This window comes from Tribolium castaneum, chromosome 1 (genome assembly GCF_031307605.1).
Source record: "Tribolium castaneum strain GA2 chromosome 1, icTriCast1.1, whole genome shotgun sequence".
Classification (NCBI taxonomy): Eukaryota; Metazoa; Arthropoda; class Insecta; order Coleoptera; family Tenebrionidae; genus Tribolium; species Tribolium castaneum.
Window position 1 is genome coordinate 4,595,751 of NC_087394.1, and position 25,773 is coordinate 4,621,523.

General features: G+C 34.2%; 1 protein-coding gene across 19 annotated transcripts in view; it reads right to left on the minus strand.

The window, feature by feature from the left end:
* The window catches only part of LOC656007 (zinc finger protein OZF), a 129,583-nt gene that overhangs the window by 29,911 nt on the left and 73,899 nt on the right, over window positions 1-25,773 (minus strand). The window contains exons 4-7 of one of the 19 annotated variants that reach the window (XR_010336333.1): window positions 8,988-9,266; window positions 7,803-8,940; window positions 7,666-7,746; window positions 6,907-7,598 (exon numbers count right to left, since the gene is read on the minus strand). The exons of 8 other annotated variants lie outside the window; for them this stretch is intronic. Coding sequence is in view for 9 of the 11 variants with exons in the window: in XM_015978628.2 (XP_015834114.2) it covers window positions 668-1,868 (1,201 nt within the window). In the remaining 2 variants the exon portion in view is untranslated. Of the gene's footprint in view, window positions 1-652; window positions 1,869-4,866; window positions 6,191-6,906; window positions 7,599-7,665; window positions 8,941-8,987; window positions 9,267-11,341; window positions 12,318-12,922; window positions 13,845-15,882; window positions 16,779-16,894; window positions 17,791-19,484; window positions 20,374-21,146; window positions 22,864-23,884; window positions 24,928-25,773 lie in introns of those variants that run through there. 10 more of the 19 variants (XR_010336332.1, XM_015978628.2, XM_015978638.2 and 7 more) reach the window with 10 other exon arrangements.

The window sequence follows — 25,773 nt, forward strand, 5'->3', positions numbered from 1 at the left end:
TACAAATTTTGAACAAACATAGTTTTCGTTTATGAAAATATTAACTTATTGGTTTCGCCCGAGAAAACTATTTTTCAAATGTATCTACCAACTACACAAACTTTAGTCTACTTAAAACACTTTATTGCAAAATAATGATGACAAATTATTATTCTTATTATCACGTAAAACTGGCTCAAAAATATCTTAGCTAAGCTTTCATGATCTGATTTATGAAAAAGACTTAGAAAATAAGTTCAAATATTTTCCAAAAGTTTGGTTTAGGAATTTGGACATTTTTGCTATTTTTGACTTTAAAAATGAACAACAGATAAAATTGTAAATAACCGTATTCCAAGTATTAAATTCACTCGTGAAAAAAAAAAGTTGATAAATATTTGGCATTTTAAAATATCCGATTATTTGAAAAATCATGTGTGGAAAAAATGATCAAACCAATGTGAAAACAACAATTATTGTAAATTTGTCAAGTTCGAAAGTCCTGAAATAATTAAAAACAGAAATGAACTTATGAATTCTGGCAACGACTTCAATTTATTTTTCTCTACTCGTTAACTGATGTTAGGAGAAAACTTTGGTATGTCGGGTTCAAAACTGGGTTTATATCCAAGTCACAACCAAATCAAACAACTTTTTCTCGCTTGTATTATTTTTATTTGAAACAACACTAATTTACAGGTCTGGAAATGTAGTCAATATCCACCCCACCAACATCATGCGCCTTATAATGCGTCATTAAGTGACTTTTCGTTGTAAATTCCTTCCCACATTCACACTTATACGGCCTTTGGCCAGTATGATGCCTCATATGAACCGTCAACGAAGTCTTCTGAGTAAACCTTTTACCACACGTTTCACAACTAAACGGCTTATTCCCAGTATGAATCCTCGTATGCACCTCTAGATACTCCTTGGAGGCGAAACCTTTATCGCAAATTTTGCAAATAAAGTCCTTAAGACCCGTATGCATCTTGATATGTGTCTCCAGAATCTTCTTACTACTAACTGACTTGCCGCAAATATTACAAACATGAGCCCTAATTTGCTTGTGAATTTTCATATGTCCCTTCAAATTCCTGGAGTTGAGGTACGATTTTCCACAAATCTCGCACACATGTGTCCTTTCTTTCCCATAATCTGGATCGTGGGTCAATTTGTGTTCTTTTAGCGACGAAAGAGAGCTAAGTCTGGCACCACAAGTGTCGCAAACAAGTTGCAGGTTTTTATGCACTAGATTGATGTGAGTTTTGTGCATAAATTTGGTTACAAAACCTAGATTGCATTCTTTGCAAAAAGCGGCAAAATCATTCAAGTGTTTACGACGGTGTGTCGTTAAGTGTGACTTGTGTATGAACATTTTGGAGCAAATATCGCATTGGAATGTAGGATTGTTGTGACTTTTCTTGTGAACATCAACCTCGTATCGGTACTTAAAACTCTTCCCACAAACGTCGCACGAAAATTTACGAATCCCTGTATGGATAAAAAGATGTTTCTTTAACAGTTTCTTGGTTTTGAAGACTTTTCCGCACTGGTAGCACTTGAACGTGTTTTCAATTTTGCTGCTTTCTTGCTTCATTTCGTCGATAAATTCGTCGACGAAATTCGAGTCGCTGCTCATGAGACGCTCGAATTGTTCGTTGGTGGCGATGTTGTTTAAAATATCGGAACAATCGTCTTCTGTTGAGAGGAGGTTTAAAAGATCAGCGTCCGATTCGTTCAATTGATCCACGACTGAGCTTTCGAGAATGTTGTCTTCCGGTATTTGCTTGGAGTCGACTATCGACATCAAGTATTTGAGATTATTGCTCTGGATTGTGGTCATTTCAGAATAGTTGGTTGTGTAAAGGTGGTCCTGGTATAGGACCCTGAAAAAAAGCAATGTTAGAATTTATTCACAGTTGGGGCACAAAATACATCAAACAACAAATAATTTTATACAGAATGGTAGAGATGGGTACATTGTCGATTTCTCATTTCTGAAAACTAGTCACTATTCAAATTAAAATTCTTACCTCCAAAATTGCAATTTAACCAAATAACTCTACTCACCTCTAGAAATTAATTGTAAATATTAGATTAAAAAAATTTGGTCAAAAATATTGTTTTTTTTACACAGTTCATAAAAGCAGCCACTTTGCTTTTCAAATCGCTAACAAAAAAAATATAAAAAAATAACCGCAATAAACATTTTCAAAAATACTTTATTGTAAAAAAATGAATACATACGTACCTGTACCAAAAATGTGAATAATTATTAATTAAATTTTTTTCTCTCAATGCACATAATAAAATAAAAAAAAACAATCAAGTGCTGTTCATAAAAAGCAAATTGTTTATAATACAATAAAAAAAAATTCAAATAAAAGACAAACCTGGTGCAACAGTCCAATCAACTACCGTTATTTTGTCCAGTTGTTTATGTGTAATCAAATAAAAATAACAAAAAAAATCTATGGCTCGGTATCCACTTCGAAAATTGCACTACTTCCGCTTTATTTAAAATATAAAATCATAACATTACAGAGAAAAATTAAAATATTATACTTACCTTGAATTATACTGTAAATAAGCATTTAATGCAAGTATATAACAAAATTATTTTTTCAAATTGGACTAAAACTTAGTCTCTTTCCAAAGCATCAAAAAAAAAAGGAAAGAAAAAGCATTACAAAAAAATAAACCCAATAATTAACTAAATAATTTTACTTTTGATTTTAACATCCGGTTTCTCAGTTTTTCTGTCTTCACAATCGCATATTTAATAAATTTTGGGTTAAAATCATTACTCACTAGTTAATGTACTACACCAATTAACATCTTTTTCTTTTCGCACTGATTTTTAAAGCAATGACATGGATATTTCACAGAAGTTAAATTAAAAATTTAATTAGAAAAACCACATTATAATATTCGTTTAAGCAGTAAAAAATGATATTTTTCAAAAAGTAACACACTTATTGTTTTAAAAAATATATTTCGTCAAAAATATCAAGTCAAAAAATTACTACATAATTATGACAAACGCAATATTTTTTCCTTTTTCGAGCGTTTTATTCAAGGTTTTATTACATTTTCAACAAAAAACGCAAGGGTATTGTAAAGTTAAATAAAATATGTAATGAAAAACTTAATGATGAAAACCACAGTAATTAATATGCAGTTAGACAGTAAAAAATAATATTTTTCATTTTTTTTTAACTTCGGTAAAAATATCAACTCAAGGAATCACTACATTATTTCATCTAACACAATAATTGTTTCTTTTTCCCGTGTTTGTTACATTTTGCCACACAAAAACGCAAAGATAGTACACAATTTTAATTTTCAGCCTGAAAACCAATTATTTTGCAAAATTTTCTCCAAAATATATTTTCCTTTTTTAGAGCATCTGAGAACTTCTTTTTCAACTAAAATCATTGTGATGTTATTAAATTTTGCCAAAAATAATCTGAAAAATACTAAAATAATACAAAATTGTAAAACTATTTTCTTTTCCGAACGTTTAAGCATGTTTTTGAGCCAAAATTTGTATTTTTTTCGCAAAAGTTTACTAAAACGAACTAAAAAAATTACGTGATTTGTATAAAAATTAAGTTATTTTTTCCTCTTCCGAGACTTTTCGGAAACGCAAACGCAATTTTTCGATCAAGCCAAAATATAAGAACTTTGCTAACAAGAAAGATATTATTTTTTCCTATTTCAAAAAAGCAATACATTTTTAGGCGCAATTTTTTTTAAGAAATTCTTTTTTAGTACACTTTCTTCGAAATCTCGTGATTCTATTTCGTCTGTTTAAATGTTGATTAAAGTAACTGTTTTTTTATTTTAATTCCATTTAAATTTTCAAGCGCTCGAAAAAGGCAAACAGTCACATTGACATTGACAATAAAAAATGTGCTAAGTGCAAATTTTAATGCAAAAATAGTAATAATTTAGTCCTCGAAACCATCTTGTATCGGCCTGCGATAAATTAACCAATACACTCGCTTTGAAATTTTTTGCCTACGCATTATCTCTGCCTTTTTATTGGTTGGCCACATGGAAACGGCATGCACTCAGATTAGCTTTCAAACTGGCTCCACCCATTTAAATTCAGGTAATTTCAACACATCAAATTATTTGGTAATTTTTTCGTTACTGTAGCATTGTTCTGAATGCCTTCTTTCCACCACGATAGGGAATTTTTTTCACTGATTTCGAGCGTTTTTATCAGAACTTTTATTCATAAAAAATAGTGTTTGGAAAACAGCTATTAATTTATTTGATTATTTTTATCCAAAGACTCACATTTGTAAAGTATATCAAATAACGCATACAGTCAGGCTTTCTCAGTAGTTTATCCAGAATAAATGCAAAGGCAACACACTTAACAGGTACCAGAATTTCAAGTTTTTTGAGGACAGTATTTAAATTATTTAACAAAACGGCTAGAACTATGAAAAACTAGCAAAGACTGTTGTAAAAAAAAATATTAATTTATTACAAAGCAGATATTTTCAAAAATGACTTACCAGCAGCCCACATTCTTTGCACAAACAGGTACTTTGACAACCCACTAGACATACATGTCAAAAAGGCCAGGCCTACTCCATTATTGTGTCAAAACAACGTTTTTAAACTGTACTTACAAATACTCTGACAACTCACTAGACAAACATGTCAACAAGCCAAGCCTACTTCATTATTGGTTGAACGTAATTATTTAACACAAAACAGACGTCTTTAAACTGTTCTTACATTTTTTTGTAAAACTAGAGTACAACAGACCTAAAACGAAACACATTAGTACAGTGAAGAACAAAATTAAGTGTACTTACCGTAAGTCGGAAAAAAAATGCCGAAAACTGAACTAAAGCATAAAAATTGCTACTAAAACGTTTATTACTATAATAAAACGGTTACAAACTGAAATATAAAGAATGGTTGGTTAATACTTAACTAATCTACACTTAACGCTAAATTACGATACCAGCATACAATAAGAAAAAACTTAACATAGTGAAAACTCCAAACTTATTTTGTACCAGGACATGAACTTAAACTTTGACATTTTTACATTCTTAAGTATAAAAATGTACAAATATTTACACTGACTGTAAAACACAACTAAACTCAAACTAAACCTACGCTAAAATCGTAAAACTCCTACTCTATGACAATAGCCGCTTGATCATGCGTGGCCAAGTGCCTCCTGAAGTAGTACTCATCGGCGAAACTCCTGCTGCAGACCTGGCACGTGTGCCTGATCCCCATATGCCGGTTCTTGTAGTGGTTACGGTACTCCCTGACTGTGTAAAACCCCTTATTGCAGTCATCACACCTGTGTCTGAACTGGTCCAGGTGCCGCAGCATGTGCTCCTTGACGTTCTTCTCATACATGAAGGTGCGGAAGCAGAAATTGCAAATTGCACGGTCAGTGTGCTCCACCACGTAGTGGTAGTAGAACTCGCTGTTCTTGGCGAAGGTAGCGCTACAAACGTCGCAGTTGTTGATGTAGCACTTCCCCTTCTCGATGTGTCTGAAGAAGACGAACTTGTTGATGAAGAGTTGCTCACAACGCAGGCACTTGTAGTGCGGAATGTCCACCTCTTCGTTGGGACTGACGAAGAGGTAGTTTGTCGAGGAGAAGTCGGGGACGACGTTGCGCCGCCTAGGCTGCGAGGACCTGGCTCTAGGTTGCGGGGCGTAGACAACTTTGCTCGTGGAAGGTTGGAGCTTCGCCGGGAGGGTTTTCTGTTTGCCGTTCAAGGCGACAATCTCCTCCACTTCGCCTTCCACCACGTTGGGAATGACATACCCGTGCTCTAGTTGCACGATTGTTAGGTTCTCCGACTTGTCTTTGTCCTCCGGCTGGATGGGGATGTCCTCCTCGATCACCACCTCGTTGACGCACTGGGAGTCGTCCAAGATGTACAAAAGCTCGTTTCCGTCCTCGATCTCGTCGTCGTTTTCGTAGTTGAGGACGATCTCTTCGACCACTTCGCCGTCTTGCTCCACGACGATGGTCTTCGTCTTGTGCTCCTCCAGGTGGGAGTACAGGTCGGTGATTGTCTTGTATTTGTTGCCGCATTTGCAGCAGTTGAACGTTTGGCCGTATTGGTGCAAGTGGTGCTTCAAGAACTCGTTCTTATCGGGGAACATCTCCGAGCATACGTTACATGAGTAATTGATGGTGGTTTTCTCGGATCTGGAAAAAGGAGGCATGTATTGGTTGGCACGTTTTGGACAACTACAAGGGATAAATGGAGGTGAAATAAAAGACAAAGCGAGTTTATTCAAGGTTGGAGGATTATTTATTGTACACGAAAATGCTGAAAATTCGAAGAAATAGTTTTTAAAAACATAATAAAATTGTGTATATAAAAAACAAATTAAATAAGTGTGAACTGTGGTTTTACTGGTAGAGATTTTACATTTAGGCACCACACAAAAAAAAACGATGTTTCTCAAAAAACATTCGAGAAACAAAAAAAACTAAAAACACCATCTTATAGGAAAATTTTCATCAGTAAAAATCATAAAACCATAAAACGTACATTTTACTAAAATAACCGAATTAACTATAAAACTAAACGAAACTGTACACACAGACAAGTGCGTCAAAGCACCTAAAAAACATCCTTTGCAAATTAGTTGTAAAATACCTAGAGTATTTTTGAGGAAGTGGTACAAATGAAACAAAATATATTTCTTAATTAAAAAGATATTTATTAAGAAAATTAATAAAAAAACTAAAAAAAATTGTTATTACATGTCGACATACCTCAGCTGAGTTTAACACACAAAATTTAAACACTTTTGTGTCGTTAAAAGTTGTAATAGCTAGCCCCTGTATAGAAAGAACACACACAAGCTTGAGATGGCAGATGGTCTGTTGGTCGCTCATTAGTATGCACCCTCGTATAGACTAACAAAGACCGTCCCTTAATACAGACCAAGGAAATTTACTTGCTGCATTTTCGTAGAAAAATTTAAAAAAATAAATTTTAACATACAATAATACACATTTAAATGAAAAGTCAATAACCTACCTAAAAAAACAAATCAAGCGAGATAAAAACGCCAAAATAACGGAAGTAAAAATAACACAGCAAAAATATTTTCAAAAATAATATACAAAATTGTTAATGAGCTAATGACATAAAAATTAAATATAATTAACAAAACTGTGTTAATTTTAATTTTCAGGAAACGTAAAAAGAAAAACACGTTTTTTAGTAAAAACGATAGGAAGTCAGTCCTTTAACGTAAACAGCAATAATTAAGACGATAATTAAAACTAATTTGTATTTTCTTCATTTTTGGAAATATTGTCTACTAACCATTGCAAAAAAAATATTCATACCTATCTCATTAAATATACAACAAACTATGTTATTTATTGTACCTACTTTCTTAAAGACTAAATAAATTCATAAAATCTCAGGTCTGAAAAATTTTGTTTCTTCGTATTTTTCGTGTTATTCAATTCTCTTTCAAAAATAAAAATTTTGTCGCATTAGAAACATAATTTTCGTTGTCTATGTCGGACTAGATGCTTCTTGAATTTTGCTTTGGTGGTACCCTCCTAAATGTTCCAGGCCTCAAGCAACAACCTGAAAATATCACAATCAGAACATTTCACTAAATATAGACTTGCCACAAATAAATAGTGCAATTTACCTGAAGAAATAGAATGAAGGTTTCCTTTTTCTAAAGCTTTATTTCTATTTACAATTATTTTTCCAAAAATGTCCAATTTCTCTAAAACATTCAGTTACTTCAGAATTCTAATCATAGTTGTGTTAATAAGTTCATACTCAAATTTTGGTCCTTCGAGCCGGATACGAAGATAGTTGGATTGTTGGATTTAAAAAGAACAAAGAGCAAATTAGTCTGAATCATTATCAAGTTCAGATTTAACTACAACTTCAAAAACATCGTCTTGCTTAACAACGTTAGTACCGCGTGTACCACACATTTGTTTCAAAGTCAAGCGTCCATTTAAAATCAAGAAGTTGATAGCGACTTCCGGTATCACCATCACCATGGTCACCATCTTAAAAATATTTTCATTGAGCAGGACCTAAGAGATTATGGTAGTATACAAATTTTCAGACGACTATCATTATTAGAACTACCAATACTTTTATTTATTATTAAAGAGATGAAAATTTCAAATTTTGGCAGTGGATCAACAGTTTGCGGTAACAACATTCGATATCAATTTTTATTAACATTTAAAAAAATACATTTATTCAAATTACAACAAATTAGTCTGAATCGCTATCCAATTCAGACTTAACTACGGTTTCAAAAGCATCGTCTTGTTTTACAACGTCAGTACCACCTGTAAGTGCTGAAGTACTGTCTTCAAAAAACTCCTCTGACCTGCCTTTACGAAACTGTTTCAGAGTCAGGAGGTGAACCCCATTTTCGGCCAACACAGCAGTCCCAGATCTCCTCAAAGAATGACCCGTGTACGTTTCAGGATTTTTCAGTTTTAAGAACTTGGCGATTTTTTTCGGAATACTTGAAATTTTGTTAATACCTACTAACTGTTTTGTGCATCTACCGTTCCGGTAGTCCACAAAAAAGCGCTGACTCTCCAACCCGGGAGGTCTAAGTGCTGCGTATTTCCTGTACAAAGCACAACCTTTAAAAGGTGTCTCGTCCTCAGTTATTACAAACTTTCGGCAAGACCGATTATTTGAATTTTCTATTGTCACAAGTATAAGACTACCAGTGTCTTCAATATTATTCGCGCGCAAAGTAACGAGCTCCTCGCGTCGACAAGCGCCAAAAATTCCAAATACTGTGATAACTTTTTCAAGCAAGAAACTCTCGTCTGGAGCTTCCAGTAGATATCTCGTCACTTCTTCCGCTGTAAGCTTTTGTGCTTTATTTGCTTTGTAACATTTCGATTTTCGCTTCATCAAATCGAAAACTTTCCCATAACTGTAACCAAATCAAATATAATTGTGTAGAAAAAAAAAGATACAAACCCAGAAATATCAATATTTTCTTGTTTCTTTAACAATGTTTTTAACATGGATATTTTGGTGTAGACGCTGTTCGGTGCAAACTTTTCCATTAAGTCGGATACATAACGTAGCAAGATATCCTCGGTTACACCATCAACATAATTACTGTTACGCCACGTCGAAAAAGTCTCGTATTCTTTCATATACTGATACCTTGATTTAGGGTGTAACTGCTCTCTTACTCCAGCTGCTTCATCCCGTAAGGGATCGCAATTTTCGAAAAATGTTGACACAGGAAACCTACGAAATAAAAAATTTTCGTAACTTTCTGGACAGTTTTAATGTGGCGTCATCGTCTGGCTTTAAGAACTTTTTTATTTTTGAAATTAATAAAAAAAAACAATTAAATCAATTAATTCGAAAACTTAAAATTTATTCAAGTACAGTCACATTATAAATACAGAACAATTTTGGATGAGAAAAGTTCTTCCTGAAATGCGTTATGTCAGAAAAATGGAACTAAATAGCACCAAAAAACGTATCATAATTATTTTTTAAGATCAAAATAACTGTATTATGCACTAGAACACCATTGCTCCTGACGGCCTCTTCTTAACACATTTCACTGTATCACCAACAACTCATTGTCGAATTTTTTTTTTTATTTAATTCACAATGTATACTCAGTGTCATCACCAAGAAGAAAGCAGAATTTCCAAAAATGTTTATATTAAGCCAATAAATAAAAGATTTTCGTGTATAATATCGCACTCGATATGGAATATATTTCAATGACATAAAAATTGCAACACCAAGAAGGAATTTGAAGTTTTTGACGACGAAACTTAGCACAAATGGTTGACTATTAGTGAGTACCAAATGATTAAAATTTGAACGATGTTATTCAAGTGGTAAGGGAGTTTTTAACATTTAAGTTCTTTTACCAGCAAGTGTTATTCTTTCAATTATTTGCTTTTCTGACAATATTAAAAATATTTTTTTTTAAATCGTTTAGTTTTAAGTGTTATAAAAACAAAAATATGTCTAGAGTACGACAAAAACGAAATTACCAACAATTAAACAAACTTTAAAAAAGCACAATTTTTGGGAAACGAATAGGTGTTACTTTATTTAGAGAAATTGCTATTTGTGTAGAGAAAGGACAAAGCAGAAAAAAGCAGACTTAAAAAAAACAAAGGAACTCCAAAATGTTCATCTTCGGATTATAGTAATAATTCAAGTACAAGACAAATTTATGACCAATGGTTGAGTTGGAAGGTTGTCGTACCTAATTTCTGACTGTTTACCATCGTATTAGGTCATTTGGACTGCTTTTTGTTGGATTTCCTACGTATGGGAGGAATGAGCAAAAACACAGCTTAAACCTGACACACCGAAACTTTTATGGACAAACAACGTGTTTCAACCACAAAGTGGTCATCCTCAGGTGAAAATGTACATTGTATACATTGACCACATTATGGTCTAAACGCGTTGTTTTTCAAAATAAAGGTTAGATGAGTCAGGCTTAGATATGCGTTTTTGCCCATTTCTTCCATACCAAGTAAAACCAAAAGGAAACAGTCCAAATGATTAATTTCGATGATAAATAGTCCAAAGTGATAAAAAAACGTCCTTTAAACCCACCCATTGGGCAAAAATTTGTCTTGTAATTAAATTATAGCCATACTCCGAAGACGACCATTTTGGACTTCATTTGTTTTTTTAAGGTATGCTTTTTTTCGCGCTCTCCTGGGCTTTCTCCAGTCTATGATTGATAACACTGCTTAATGATACTTCGATTTCTATCCCAACGACTAGCAATTTCTCTAAATAAAAAATCCCTATCTGTAGTCCAAAAATCATGCCTCTTTCAAAACTGCTTAAACAGTTAGTAATTTTGTTTTTGTCGTTTCCAGGCCTAATTGCATTTTTAGAACACTTAAACCTAAACAAATTTAAAAAAAAATACATAAAAAGATAGTCAGAAAGCAAAAAATTGGAAGAATAACACTTAAAAGAACTTAAAAATGTTAAAAACTCCTGTACCACTCGAATAAAATCGTTCAAATTTTAATCATTTATTACTCGCTAGTAGGCGACCATTTGTGCCAAGTTTAGTCAAAAACTTCAAATTCCTTCTTAGTGTTGCAGTTTTTATGATACTGAGATATATTCCATATCGAGTGCGATAAAATACTTGAAAATTAAATTATCGACCTCGAAGAACGCAAACACGTGCCAAAAGCTAGACCTTGTACCCGATCGTATGAGCAAATCATTTAAAAAAGGGAACCTAAAACTGTTAGTAATAAAACTGTAGGTTATTTAACACGAAACACGAAAAATAGAAAAAATAAAAAAAAAGTCAGAACTTTCAAAGAACAAATTTTATTTAACAAAGATAATAGATATATTCTTTAAAAAATATAACAAGTCGTCAAAACATGTCTCAACAAATACAACTTTGATTCATGATTCTACCCTGAGCCTTTACAGGCATGGCCCTTTAGAATAGTTTTGGTAACAAACTGTTTACTACACACGGCACACTTGTAAGGCCTTTCCCCGGTATGGTACCGCATGTGAACATTAAGTGAACTCTTCTGAGTAAACGCTCTATCACACTCTGAACACTTGAACGGCTTCTCCTTCGTATGCACCCTTAAGTGGGTTTTCAGCAAAGCTTTCGTAATGAAAGCCTTACCACAAAACTCGCAAATGTGGTTCTTCTCACCAGAGTGCATCAACTGATGATTTAGAAAAGCTTCTCTTGTGGCCAAGCTTTTCCCACAAATGTCACACATGAAGCTTCGCAGCTCACCTTTATGCCTTTTCATGTGTATTTTGTACCCAGAAACAGTACGCATCACCTTGAAGCACACTTGACACGTGAAAGCTTCAGCCACGTAGTTGGAATTGTGCTTCGCCACGTGCATTTCAAATAATCTCCGATTTATAAATATTTTTGAGCAAAAAGGACACACTTTTCGAACTCCTTCGTGAACCGACACCTTGTGGTCGATCATTAGGTATCTATGAGTGAAGCCTTTTTCGCACACTTCGCATTTGTAAGGGAAATTTTGCGTATGAGAGACCATGTGTACTTTTAGCGAGTTATTGTTTTTGAACGGTTTGTTACAAACGTTACAAAAGGTTTTCTTCGTAGAGTCATGTCGACTTGATAAATGCGACTTCACCTCAAAGTTCGAATAAAACATCATGTCACATTTGGGACATTTGTGAGTCTTTTCGTTATGTCTTTTAAGATGGTTTGTAAAATACCCAACAGCAACCATCTTGAAACAGGTAGGACACTCACGGCGGACTAAATCTTTAGATGAGCACACCCTGAAATACAGAATGTCAGAAAATGAATCTAATAGCAGCCCAAGAAAACACCCAATTCTCTCATTACCCTTTTTTTTTTTTAATAAAATACGATACTTATGTGACCGGCTGAAAAGCCCTTACTATTTTAGGAAAAAATAATACTTAAATAATAGTGTGAAGAAGCTAAATTAGTTTTTTTCTATTAGAACAGTTCCAACTGCGTATAAATTATAGTTCTTAACAATGATGTATCATATTCCATATCGAGCGCGATGTTATCCGTGCAAAGTTTGATTTATCCAAGCAAATCATACAAAAAAAATGCGCGAATCATTAGTGGTACAGTTAACCGATCTAAAGATGTCTCCACAAAATTTTTTGAGAAACTTGACACAAATGTTCGACTATCGTGCCTGTATACAAAGAGAACATTTGTGTTTCTTCTCCGGTATCTGTACAAACTGTTATTGGTGAGGAATCTTTTGGAACAAACAATGCACTCAAAAGCATTTCCGATAACGTCCAAATAAGTTACCACTAAAAAAATAGGTATCAGTCAGAACCAAGTGTGAGTTAACATCAAATCACTCCTGGTTAAAGGACATGCCGTCAAAACAAACTCATTATTTTGAAACTTTATTCGAAAAATACATAAATTACTCGTATAACGCGCGACACTTGTGACCATTAAGTGCAGTCTTTGAGACAAATGCCTTGTCGCAAAATTCACACTTGTAGGGCCTTTCACCAGTGTGGTACCTCTTGTGGATGTTGAGAGTACCCTTCTGGGAAAACGCCTTGTCACATTCAGTACACTTGAACGGTTTTTCCTTCGTGTGTACGCGTGAGTGTGTGGTAAGAAGTACTTTCGTGGTAAATGCCTTACCACACACTTCACAAACAAACGACCTCTTCCCTGCATGTCTATCCATATGGTACTTAAGACTCATTGAAGAAGTAACACTTTTCCCGCACAAGTGACAAACATAATTACTAGCCTCGCCTTTGTGCGTTTTCAAATGATATTCTAAGGAAGCTTTCTTGCCCAAAACTTTTCCACACACTTCACATGGAAATGAAGGAGCGGTATAATCAGGATCGTGTTTAGCGACATGTCTTCGTAGATTTGCCTGACTCTTGAATCTTTTCGAGCACAAGTCACACACAAATTCCACACCTTCGTGGTCGACTTTCTTGTGCTGAGCCAGGTTTTGTCTACTGATGAAGCCTTTGGTGCACTCGTCACACTTAAAGGGGAAATCTCTAGTGTGATGGATAATTGTGTGTTGTTTAACTGTGAAGTTATCAGGAGCTCCGAAAGTACAATGATCGCAGAAATACTGTTTACGTTTGTCGTGTCTGTATAAGATGTGAGTCTTGATTTCTGAAGGAGATATAAATTTTCTGTCGCAAAGAGGACACTTGTGTTTTTTTTCTCGATGGCGCAATATGTGTTTGCCTAGTTTTCGTTTGGTGAGGAATCTTTTTGAACAAATGGTGCACTCAAAAGCGTTTCCGAGAACTTCATCCGAGTATGGAATGCCACTGAAAAGATTAGAGTCAATCAATACATTAAAATCAATTTAAAAAAAAGTATTATACAGTAAATAGATCTACTAACTCTCAAAATAATTCACAACTTGGCTCCACACATTAATCACATTCAGTTAAGACAGGTTATTAATTACAAAAATAAAAAAACGATACAAATTGCAGAAGTTTATTTTCAAAAAAAAAAAACAAAATCATATTTTTAGACTTGTGGGCACTAAGGGCCACAAGTTTTACAACACTCTGTACATTTGAACAGTGTTAACCCGAATATAGGTCATAAGTAATGGTTTCGTAATAAAAACCTTTCCACAAGTGTCACATACACACTTTTTTTCTCCAATGTGTGTTTTCATACGACCATTAAAGTACTGAAAATTGGCCAAGCTTTGGCATTATGGTCCGATTTGCGCCTAAAACGTAACTGTCAGATATTTATGTAGCAATTTATGAAGCAAACGAGAAAAACAAGTAGTAAGGATGTTTACTACAAAATAGAAGTTATACACAAACTAGATAAATCATTTTCAAGAGTTAATACGTTTTTTCTTCCATGGATACACGACAGTAACAAAATCAGCAAAATGTGAAAAACATCAACAATTTCTAGCCGATTTTCTAGTAAAAAAATTTTTTTGAGCGTTGGGTCCCTAAATAATACAAAAAAATTTTTAACATATCTTACACTCCCATTTGTTCCTTAAACGCAACAAAAAGGTAAAAACGAGAGAAGACATGTCTCTCATCAACGTCAAAATTTTAAATAAAACAAAAAATTTGAACCCCAAAACCATTACGAATAGTAGGAAATTTTCGATTTCATCAGAAAAAGCTATATAAAGTAAAATCTGTTTAAGATTTTATTACGGATTTACAGAAATTAAGCAATTATTGTAATTTTAGATCATGTCTGAATACGGTTTTAAGGAATCAATTTGTTTTTGGTTTACGGCAGAAAAGAATCCAAGCAAGACTTTTGGAGATAGATAATTTACACAAAAAACACAACAGTAACAAAATGAACAAAATGTCAAAAACATCACTAATTTCTAGCTGGTTTTGAAGCCAACCAAACAGCAAAAAAAAATTATTTGGGCGTAGAATCCCTAAATAAAACTAAAAATTCTCTCCGATTCACACTTCGATTTAAACACAACAGAAGAGTAACATGTCTCTAATCAACGTCAAAATTTTAAATAAAACAAAAAATTTCAATCCCAAAACCATTAGAGATAGCAGAAGATTCTCATTTTCATCGAAGGAAGCAGTATACGTAGAACCTGTTTAAGATTTTATCACGGATTTATAAAAATTAAGCATTCATTGCAATTTTAGATGATACCTAAATACGGTTTTAAGGAATCAATTTGTTTCTAGTTTACGGCAGAAAAGAATCCAAGCAAGACTTTTAGAGATAGATAATTTACACAAAAAAAATTTAACAAAATGAAAAAAATGTAAAAAACATCACTAATTTCTAGCTGGTTTTAAAGCCAACCAAACAGCAAAAAAATTTATTTAGGCATAGGATCCCTAAATAAAACTAAAAATTCTCTCCGATTCACTCCGATTTAAACACAACAGAAGGGTGTAGACAAGACATGTCTCTAATCAACGGCAAAATTTTAAGTAAAACAAAAAATTTCAACTCCACAACCATTAGAAATGGCAGAAAATTTTCGATTTCATCAAAAGCAACAATATAAAGTGGAATCTGTTCAAGATTTTATTACGGATTTACAGAAATTAAGCACCCATTGTAATTTTAAATCATACCTGAATACGGTTTTAAGGAAACAATTTGTTTTTGGTTTACGACAGAAAGGAATTCACAAAATCAGCAAAATGTGAAAAACATCACCAATTTCAAGCCAGTTATTAAGCTCACCAAAGTGCAAAAAAATGTATTTGAGCGTAGGACCCCTAAATAAAACAAAAAAATTGAAGCATATCTTACACTCAAAATACAACAAAAGGATAAAAAAACAAGAAATATTTGCACCATCGATAAAATTTTAAATAAAACACAAAATCCAGACACAAGCTTTATTACTAAATACAAATTATAAGGCTTTGCACTTGTGCACTTTAAGTGCTGATTTGGACACAAACTTCTTGTCGCAGAAATCGCACTTGTGGGGCCTTTCACCGGTGTGGTATCGCATATGGACGTTCAAACTGCCCTTTTGAGTAAAACCTTTATCGCATTCTGTACATTTATACGGGCGTTCCTTGGTGTGAACTCTAACATGTGTTCTGAGCAAGGTTTTCGAAGTAAAACCCCTGCCACACGATTCACAAACAAATGGTTTCTCCCCGGTGTGTGTTCTCATATGAATTTTAAAACCTTCCAAAGTCGACATACTTTTTCCGCATGTATCGCACACATAACTATCAACTTCACCCCTATGCCTTTTCATATGCTTCCTGAAAGATCTCTCAACGTGCAAGACCTTGAAGCACACATCACATGTGAAGGCAGGAGTGACGTAATCAGGTTTGTGCTTCTCGACATGTCGCCGAAATTGTTGGTTGTCTGAGAAGGTTTTGGCGCAATATTCACACACCAGATGACGTTCTTCATGAGCCGCTCGCTTGTGGATCGCTAGGGAACATTTAGAGGGGAAACCTCTATCACACATATCGCATTTGTGCGGAAAATCCTTGGTGTGACTTAAGAGGTGTTGCTTAAGTGAGAGTTTTTTCAAAGAAGCGTTGCACACCTCACAAGTGACTCTCTGAGAAGGGTCATGTTTGCGAGTTATGTGACTTTCGACTTCGTTTGGAGTCCGGTATATGCGGTCACAATAAGGACACATCAGTGTTTTCATTCTGTGTCTGTAGGTATGTCTCCTGTAGTTGATCCAAGGAGAAAAAATTTTGTGGCAAACTTCACACTCGAAACGGGCATTAGGATCCGACTTGCTCCTAAAACAAAGTGTTTACAATTTTATCGATGATACTGTGAATCAGAAAAAAAATCTCAGACACGTTTAGATATTCTGAATTCAGAAGAAAGGTTGAAAAAAATAGAAACGAACAACACTTGCAAACATTTTTATTGGTGGCAAGAAAATAAATTTATTGAAAATTTCAAACTGCGCCTTTACATTTATGCCCATTAAGGATAGTCCTTGTAACAAACTGCTTATCACACAAGTTGCACTTGTAGGGTCTTTCCCCAGTGTGGTATCTTAAATGTACCACAAGAGCGCTCCTTTGAGAGAACGCCCTTTCGCATTCCGTGCACTTGAAGGGCTTCTCCTTGGTGTGAACCCTTATGTGAGTCTTCAGTAACGCTTTGGTACTGAAAGCTTTGGCACAAGTCTCGCACACAAATTTTTTTTCGCCCGTATGTATCGTCCGATGTTCCTTCAAACTTTGCATACTTGACATACTCTTGCCACAAACATCGCAAATGTACTCCCTTTTCCCTTCGTTGTGCATTTTCATGTGGTATTTCCACCGCGTTTTGCCTTTGAAAACCTTCAAGCACAGAGTACAAGGGTACCTAGCTTCAACATAATTTGGATCGTGTTGGTTTACATGAATTTTGAATTGCTTTTCAGTTCTGAATACTTTTGAGCAAACTTCACAAGTGTATCTCAAGCCTGCGTGTTCGACTTGGTTATGTCTTGTGTAAAACAATTTGTACACAAAACCCTTGTTGCAAGTCTCGCATTTGAAGGGAAACTCTTTCGTGTGTTCTCTAATCTTGTGGACTCCCAAAGCTGGTTTGCGATAAGTCGCATAATCGCAAAGGTCGCAAAAATATTTTTTCTGGTTTTCGTGGGTTGAAGAAATGTGGCATTTGAGTAAGTAGGGGACAAAGTAACGCTTTTCGCAAAAAGGGCATTTGTGTTTCTTGTTGTGGCGCGCTTGGTGTGAGCGAAATCCACGGTACGAAGGAAAAATTTTGGAGCAGACTTCGCACTGGTATCTGAAACGACAGACATGAGTCTAGTGGAGTAAGTAAGAGAGCGAAAAAGTGGCCCATAAATGTATTTCAAACAAAAATAAAAACACAGTCCAAATAGCAATCTTTTATTCTTTAAATACGAAAAAACAGTCCAAAGTGTAAAACAATAATCTAATTTTTTCACACCATCTTGTTTCTCAGTGAAATAAATGATTTGTTACATGACAACCACGCTTTTCTTTCAAAGGCAAAAGAAAAAAGGCACACGAATAAGAAATGAGATAAAGGTATAGACAGCCAAAGACGAAAGACGTAAGACAGGAAACAGAGAAAAATCAAAGTAAAAACCAAATGTCTAAAAACAGAAAACAAACGAAGAAAAAAATAGAATCCAGAAGGTAAAAGTCACGAAGCAGAAAATCGACAGAAGAAAAAACAAAAAGCAAAAGACAGAAAGCAGGAGACAGAAAGCAAATGACGGAATGCTAAAGGTATATGGCTGAAACAAAGCAGAAAACAGAAACTAAAACACACCAGGTAGAAGACAAAGCAAAAAAGAACAAAAAACAAAACTTAAAAACAAAAAGTAAAAATTAAAAAGACAGAACAAAAAAATGCAGAAGGTAAGAAACCGAACACATGAAACAGACAAAAAAAGCAAGACAAACAGTAGAACACAGAAAATAAAAGACCCAAAACAGAAAATCAACAAAAAAAAACGAAAAGCAAAAGATAAGAAGCAGACGGTACAAGGGAGTAGGCAAATGGAAGAATGCTAAAGGTATATGACTGATACAAAACAAAAAACAGAAACTAAAACACAGCAAGTAAAAAACACAAAGCAAAAACATACAGTATACAACAACCTAAAAATAAAAGATAAAAAGTAAAAAAACAGAACCATAAAAGACAAAAGGCAGAAAACAGAAGATAGAAGGCAAAAAGGAGAAGACAGCTGGCAGAAGTCCGATGGTAAAAGCAGAAGACACAGACAGAAAAAAAGAAGCATAAAACAGAAGACAAAAGACCGAATACAAAACCAAAAAACAGAAGACTAAAGACAATAAATACACAGTAAAAAGAAGAAGGTAAAAGATAGCCAATATAAAAAAGAAGACAAATAGAGAGTAAAACCAGACAAAAAAACAAAACGTATTTTGTCAATTACGTTGCCAAAGAGCAGTGAGAAACAAACAAAAAGCAAAAAAATGCTTCAATCTGAAAATGGAAAACATCAGACTGAGAAGATAAAAGATACAAGACAGAAGGTAGCAAACAAGTAACAAAGCAGTAGATAAAAAACTGAAGCAATAAAACAAAAAATACAAGATAGAGAGAACAATGCAAAAAAACAAAAAGCCAAAGACTAAAGACGATAAATACTGAATAGAAAACTGAGAACACAAAAAACACATCGCGAAGACAGAAACCACAAAGATGCAAACACAGTGCAGAAATATTCAATTATTCCTTTTCAGGGCAATCAAAAAAAATGCAACACAAAAAAGTTACAATAAAATTATTCAAAATGTAACGACAAACACATAAAACACTAGATATAAATAAAACTATAAACAAAAATACGTCAAGTAGACAATATAAAATGTTAACATGTGGCAAATTTTTATTAACCACCTCCTGAAAAAATAAAACACACTTTAACACTTGAACAATTTTTATTTTATTAGTAGTATCGCTATGTATATGTACATTAAAATAAAAAATTACAACTAAATTGAACCCTTGCACTTGTGCCCGTTAAGAAAAGTCCTTGTAACAAACTCCCTGGAGCAAAGCTCGCACTTATACGGCCTTTCCCCCGTGTGGTATCGCATATGGACGATAAGACTACTCCTTTGAGAAAACGCCTTCTCACATTCTGTACATTTGAACGGTTTTTCCTTCGTATGAACCCGTTTGTGAATCTGAAGCACTTGCTTCTTGTTAAAAGCTTTCCCGCATTCTTCACAAATAAAGTTCCTTTCACCCGTGTGTATCGTCTTGTGATCTTTCAAACTTTGCAAAGTAGTAACACTTTTGCCACAAATATCGCAAATGTACTCATTACGGCCCTCAAAGTGCATTTTCACGTGGTCTTTCCACCGCACTTTAGTCTTGAAAACTTTCAAGCATTCTGTACAAGTGTACCTGCTTTCAACGTAGTTAGGATCGTGTCGTTTAGTGTGCACTTTGAACTGGCCTTCGTCTCGAAACACTTTCGAGCAAAAGGCACAAGTGAAGCGTCGACCTTCGTGTTGCACTTCTTTATGTTTAGTGAGACACACTTTACTCACGAAACCTTTGTTGCAAACTTCGCACTTGAAAGGGTACTCTTTCGTGTGCTCGCGTATTTTGTGAACTTCAAGTGACCACCTTTTGTAAGTTGAGTAGTTGCAAAGGTCGCAGAAAAAATTGTATTGCTTCTCGTGTTGGACCGAAATATGCGTTTTTAACTCGGAAGGTAAAAGGAACATTTTGGGGCACAAGGAACATTTGAGGGTTTTTACCCGATGTCGTGTTCTATGTTTTGTCAGTTTAATGGAAGAAGGGAACACTTTGTAGCAAACGTCGCAATAAAAATCCTGGACGTCGTCAAGCGGGTATCTGAAATAAGTACAAGTTAGATGTTGTTAAAACTACAAAAAAATAAGTCCCTTATCAAAAAATTACCCAAAAGGTGACATGCTTAAAAAATGAGTACTAAATAACAAAATAGAATTACTAACAAGGGAATTTCTCATCAAAATTTTTACAAGCGTAGGAAAGACTAGCTAAATGATTTTGAACGCACATCCACAAAAGAATTGTACAAATGGACCCACCTTACAATATCGGAACACACTTTTGAAGAAATACGTAAAAAAATTAAAAAAACATTCCAACAATTTATTTCAAAAAAGCACTCCTAAAAAACAAACATTACTGAAATATGTATGACTTCAAATAAAAAAAAATAAATTCGTAATATTTTTTTTCAAATTACATTTTTTCTCATTTAATAATAACTTTCTTTCTTCCAAATTATGTTTCTCCCTTTAGTTTTGCGGAAAAATTCTCTCCAGCCCAGAATTTTGATTCAATCCAGTTACCTAATCCGACACGACATCCCACGAAAAAAAAAGTTCCATAACAAAAAATGTGATTTTTTTCCAAAAAAACAATATTCTTTGCCCTGATCTGCATTCGTCTTTTGCATTCGTAAGACCTTTCAATAGTTAACACTTGTTACTTTTAATCTAAAATGAAACAATATAAGTAAAAAAGCTAATTGTTAGAAGCAGTACCTGCATCTGACCTGACCTGACCTGACCTGCACGTACTTACTAAAAAGTTCCTGAAATTAAAAAGTAAGCAAATAAGAAAAAAATACAACGTAATTTTAGTTTTTGAATGTTTTTATTTGTATCAAACACAGTATAAATATAAAAACACCAATAAATTTAAACTTTTATCAGCCAAAATTTGATCATATTTCCAAAATAAATAAATCATCTATTATACAATGTGTTCAAAAATGGTTGTTCATCAAGTCGACTATGGAATTCAAATTCCTTTAACTGACTATTGTAGTTTGAGTACTGTCATCTTTGACAAATTTTTGAATTAGCTTTTCACTCACTTTCTTGCATTTTTCGGCAAAGTGTAGAGTTTGTCTTTATTTGTGTCTTATGTTCCCGTGATTTTTGTTATTGTATTCTTTTTCACTTTTAGATTTGAAGCCTTTTTTGCATTATTTTGGCGGATTTGTCACTTTGACGAAATTCACAATTTAAATTAAGCGATACATTACGTTCAAATTTCATAGGTGACGTGATGAACAATCATTTGTGAACACATTGTAGCAATCTAACGACTTTTTACTAACAATTCCAATCAAGCGTAACCATCTTATCAAGAAAAGATAACATGCTACAACATGCTACAAAAAAAACAAAAACCTTAAAAGATGCATTTGGTATCAAAATTGTTTTTTTTGTTGGTAACATTTTTTCTTTCTATTGTATAAACCTCAGATTATAAACACTACTTTAAAACACGCTTCCCGTAGCAACGTGTTTTAAATTAATGTTTTCACTATTTTAGGATGCGCTTCTCACTGCAACGTGTTATAAATTAAAATGTTTCAATAAAAAAATTTGAATAAAGCATAATGTTCTCGCATACGCTAGTCGCAAAACGACAGCCCTCGAACTTCAAGCTTGTGTTTTCGCACTCGTATTATTAATACCTTTGCATTTGTGGTCTTTCAGAATAGTATTGGTAATAAATTGTTTCTTGCACACATTACACTTGTACGGTCTTTCACCGGTATGGTACCGCAAATGAAGGGTTAAACTACCCTTCTGTGAAAACGCCTTATCACATTCCGTACACTGGTACGGTTTTTCCTTCGTATGCACCCTAATATGTACCTTGAACGCCTGTCCAGTGGTAAAAGCTTTACCACACTCTGTACACACAAAATTCTTCTCCCCAGCATGTATCCTCTTATGATTGTTCCAACTACTATTAGTCATTAATCTTTTTCCGCAAATATCACACACATATTGCCCTCCTTCACCCCGATGTATCATTTCCACGTGTTTCTTCAAACTGTATTTATCACTCAAAACTTTCGAACACTCCGGACAGGGAAACTTAGTTACGACATGATCGGGATCATGGTGCTTTCTCACATGGATGTTCAACTGCTTGTTATTCTTAAACTCTCTAGTGCAAAACTCGCACACGAGTCGCATTCCCTTATGGTAGAACTCAATGTGGGTGTTTAAAGTTTTACGATAGAAAAAACCTTTATTACAAGTGTCGCACTTGAACTGGAAGTCCTTGGTGTGCATTCTAGTTATGTGGGCGTGAAGTAAGGTACTAGTGTGTGTTCTATAATTGCAAGAATCGCAAGAAAAAATCTTCTCTTGGATGTGTTGCAAGGAAATATGAGCTTTCACTTCGCTCTGAAGAATAAACATTTTTTCACATAAAGGACACTTGCGCTTGCGCTCGCGATGGCGCGATTTGTGCTTCTGGAGTTTGAGAAGAGTGGGGAACTGTTTGAAACAGAGTTGACACACGTAGAAGGTTTCAGTCCTTGGTGATCTAAAACGTACCTCGTTAGAAGCTTGCAACAAATACCAAGACACAAATTCACAAGGAATGGAAAGGGATATTTAATAACTAACTTAATCAAAGTTTTATTGAAGCAATTTTTTGCACTTGTGGATTTTGAGAGCAGCCTTGGAACTAAACTTCTTGGTGCACAAATCGCACTTGTAAGGCTTTTCGCCATTGTGTGCACTTGAATGATCTTCAAGGATTCATCTTTTTTGCTCTTGGACTGGAAATAACTCTTTTTCTGGGTTTTAGAAACCAAAAGTGGATAGAAAGTTTGTATTCTTGCAAATAATTCGTTGAACTAGCGCTGAGTTTGTTTTGAAAATGAAACATTTTGTGACATAAAAGATTTTTCCAAAGTTTGGAACGAGAAGAAAGTGCTTTGTAGTCCTCAAGGTTGCACGGTTTAGATCTTAAACCACAACATTGAAATAGTGAGAACAATAATGAAGAAAAAAAATGCTAACTTACGGTTGTAGACAAAAGTAAAAAAACAATAAAAAGATGATAAACAAAAAAAAACAATACCGGTGTGATTTTGGCCATTTATTTATTAAAATAATACATAAATTCTGCAAAACCTTTATTTCCTGAAGACAACTACAAAACAACTGGGAACCGACTTAGCTGATTTAGACCTGAAAATGAATATATTAATAATAAAACCAATACAAAAGTAAGAACCATGTAGATAAGGGTACCTTTACAATGTAAATGTAAACAGATCGCCAGGAGCCATTATAATTTGCCTCAACGGGTGCAGTTTATGTACATCTTCTGACTTAAAAGGGGAAGATCGGAAAGATAATACACTGTGATTGTGAAAAAACAAGACACTCACTTTTCCTCGATGTCACAGATTGTGTTTTCGGAACTTAAAAAAAAAGTAGGAAACAAGTTGTAACACACTAGACACAAAACTCTTCCACAGAATAGCAAAATTTGTATTTTGTTAACAAATAACAAACTGATTCCAAATTGTAGCCCATAAAAAGTAACAACCGCCTTCAATAGAAAAATTTTATTGTTTCAATTAAATACACAAAATAATTTTACATGTTCAGGATTCATTACAACATTCATTTTAAAAACTAATAAAATTTATACACCCGTCATCAAAAAAATATTGTTCAACTGGACTCTATTGCTACATTGTGGCATTTCATGTGATAGACAAGAGCTTTCTTCTGACTGAAAGCCTTCTCACACTGCGTGCACTCAAAGGGTTTCTCCTGCGTGTGCACCCTAATGTGTGTTTCAAGCGACGACCTTGAAGGAAACGCTTTTGCGCACTCTTGACACACGAAAGGCCTTTGACGAGCAAATGCTTCGTCTCTTTTCGCAGCGTGTTGTTGCACATGAACCCTGAGGGCAGACTTGCGGGCAAACAATTTGTTGCATTCTAGACACCGGAAGCGTTTTTCCCTCGTATGCACTATCATGTGGCTCTCAAGCCCATTTTTCGTAGGAAAAGCTTTGTTACATTCAAGACACACGTAATTTCTCTCACCAGCATGGCTTTTCTGATGCTGCCATAAGCCACTGTAAGTCATCATTTTCTTACCACACATATCGCAAACGTATTTACCGCCCTCTTCGCTGTGCTTGTCCTCAATGTGGTACTTTAACGCTTGCTTATTGTATACTTTTAAACAGTGAGGGCAAGGAAATTTGATTTCGATGTGATTAGGGTCGTGTTGTTTTACATGTTTTTTAAAACATTTGTAGTTTCTGTAGTTTTTGGAGCAAAATTCGCAAGTGAACGTCTCAATTTCGTCGGCAATTTCTTTGTAAAAAGTCAATATCTCGTGTGCAATTTTTTTGTGAAGGGTCAGGTCCTCTATATTGGTGTAGGTGCTGTCGCACAAGTTGCACTTGAACTCAGAGTGACTCATGTCCTCAGATTTTGGGACCAATTTAGTTTCGTGCAAATGATCAGAAGGTGTGTGGCTGTGTTTGTGTGAAGGTTGGAAGAGTTTGTCGCATAAAAGGTTTTTCCAAAGTTTGAGACGCGAGGAAAGCACTTTGTAGCCCTCATTAGGTTTAGATCTAAAACATAACAATATTATAATTGTGAAGAACAAAACAAATATTTGCATTATCTTAGAAGTGAGAAAAAAACGCGCAGTAAACTTTCTTACTTTGATTTCCTCATGATTATGGTTGTGGTTTACTCCTCCAAAAAAAACAGTCAGGTTTTTGACAATTTATTGGTAAAAATTAAACATTTGTGCAATTAACGAATAGTTCCAATAACAAATTCCTTTTTACAATTAGCATTTTTTCCCATAAACCTTAAGGCCACTCTTCCAAAAAAATGCCTTAATAGCGACTTCCGGTATAATCGGAAGTGCCGCCATCTTAAAATAGTTTTCATTGAGCAGAACTCAACAGATGGTTGAGTACCAACTTTCAGGTAAATATTTTTATAAGAACTTTCAGTAGTTCTAATGTGGGATTTAGACGGAACAGAATGTATAATGACAATTTTTTCAGACATTAAAACAGTAATCACGCAGCAAACATGAAAAACATCAGAAACAAAATAAATAATAATAATAATAATAATAATAATAATAATAATAATAATAATAATAATAATAATAATTAAAAAAATAACGACCAAAACTTCAATTCATTAAAAAAATAGATTGTTTCAATAAATTTTCTCCCTCAACAACTGTTTTTATAAAGATGCAATAGTGAAGGAAAAATTCAAAACATAAGAATAAGACAACCATGCGATTTTTAAAAATTTTGATCTAGTTATTCATGACAGTCACCTCAGCAGTGAAATGTAATGCGTAAATAACTTCAGCATCGCTTTATTTGTTAATATGTCCAAAATGATCACCGGAGAACGTAAAAAAAATATGTTAGAATCTTATTTCCGTA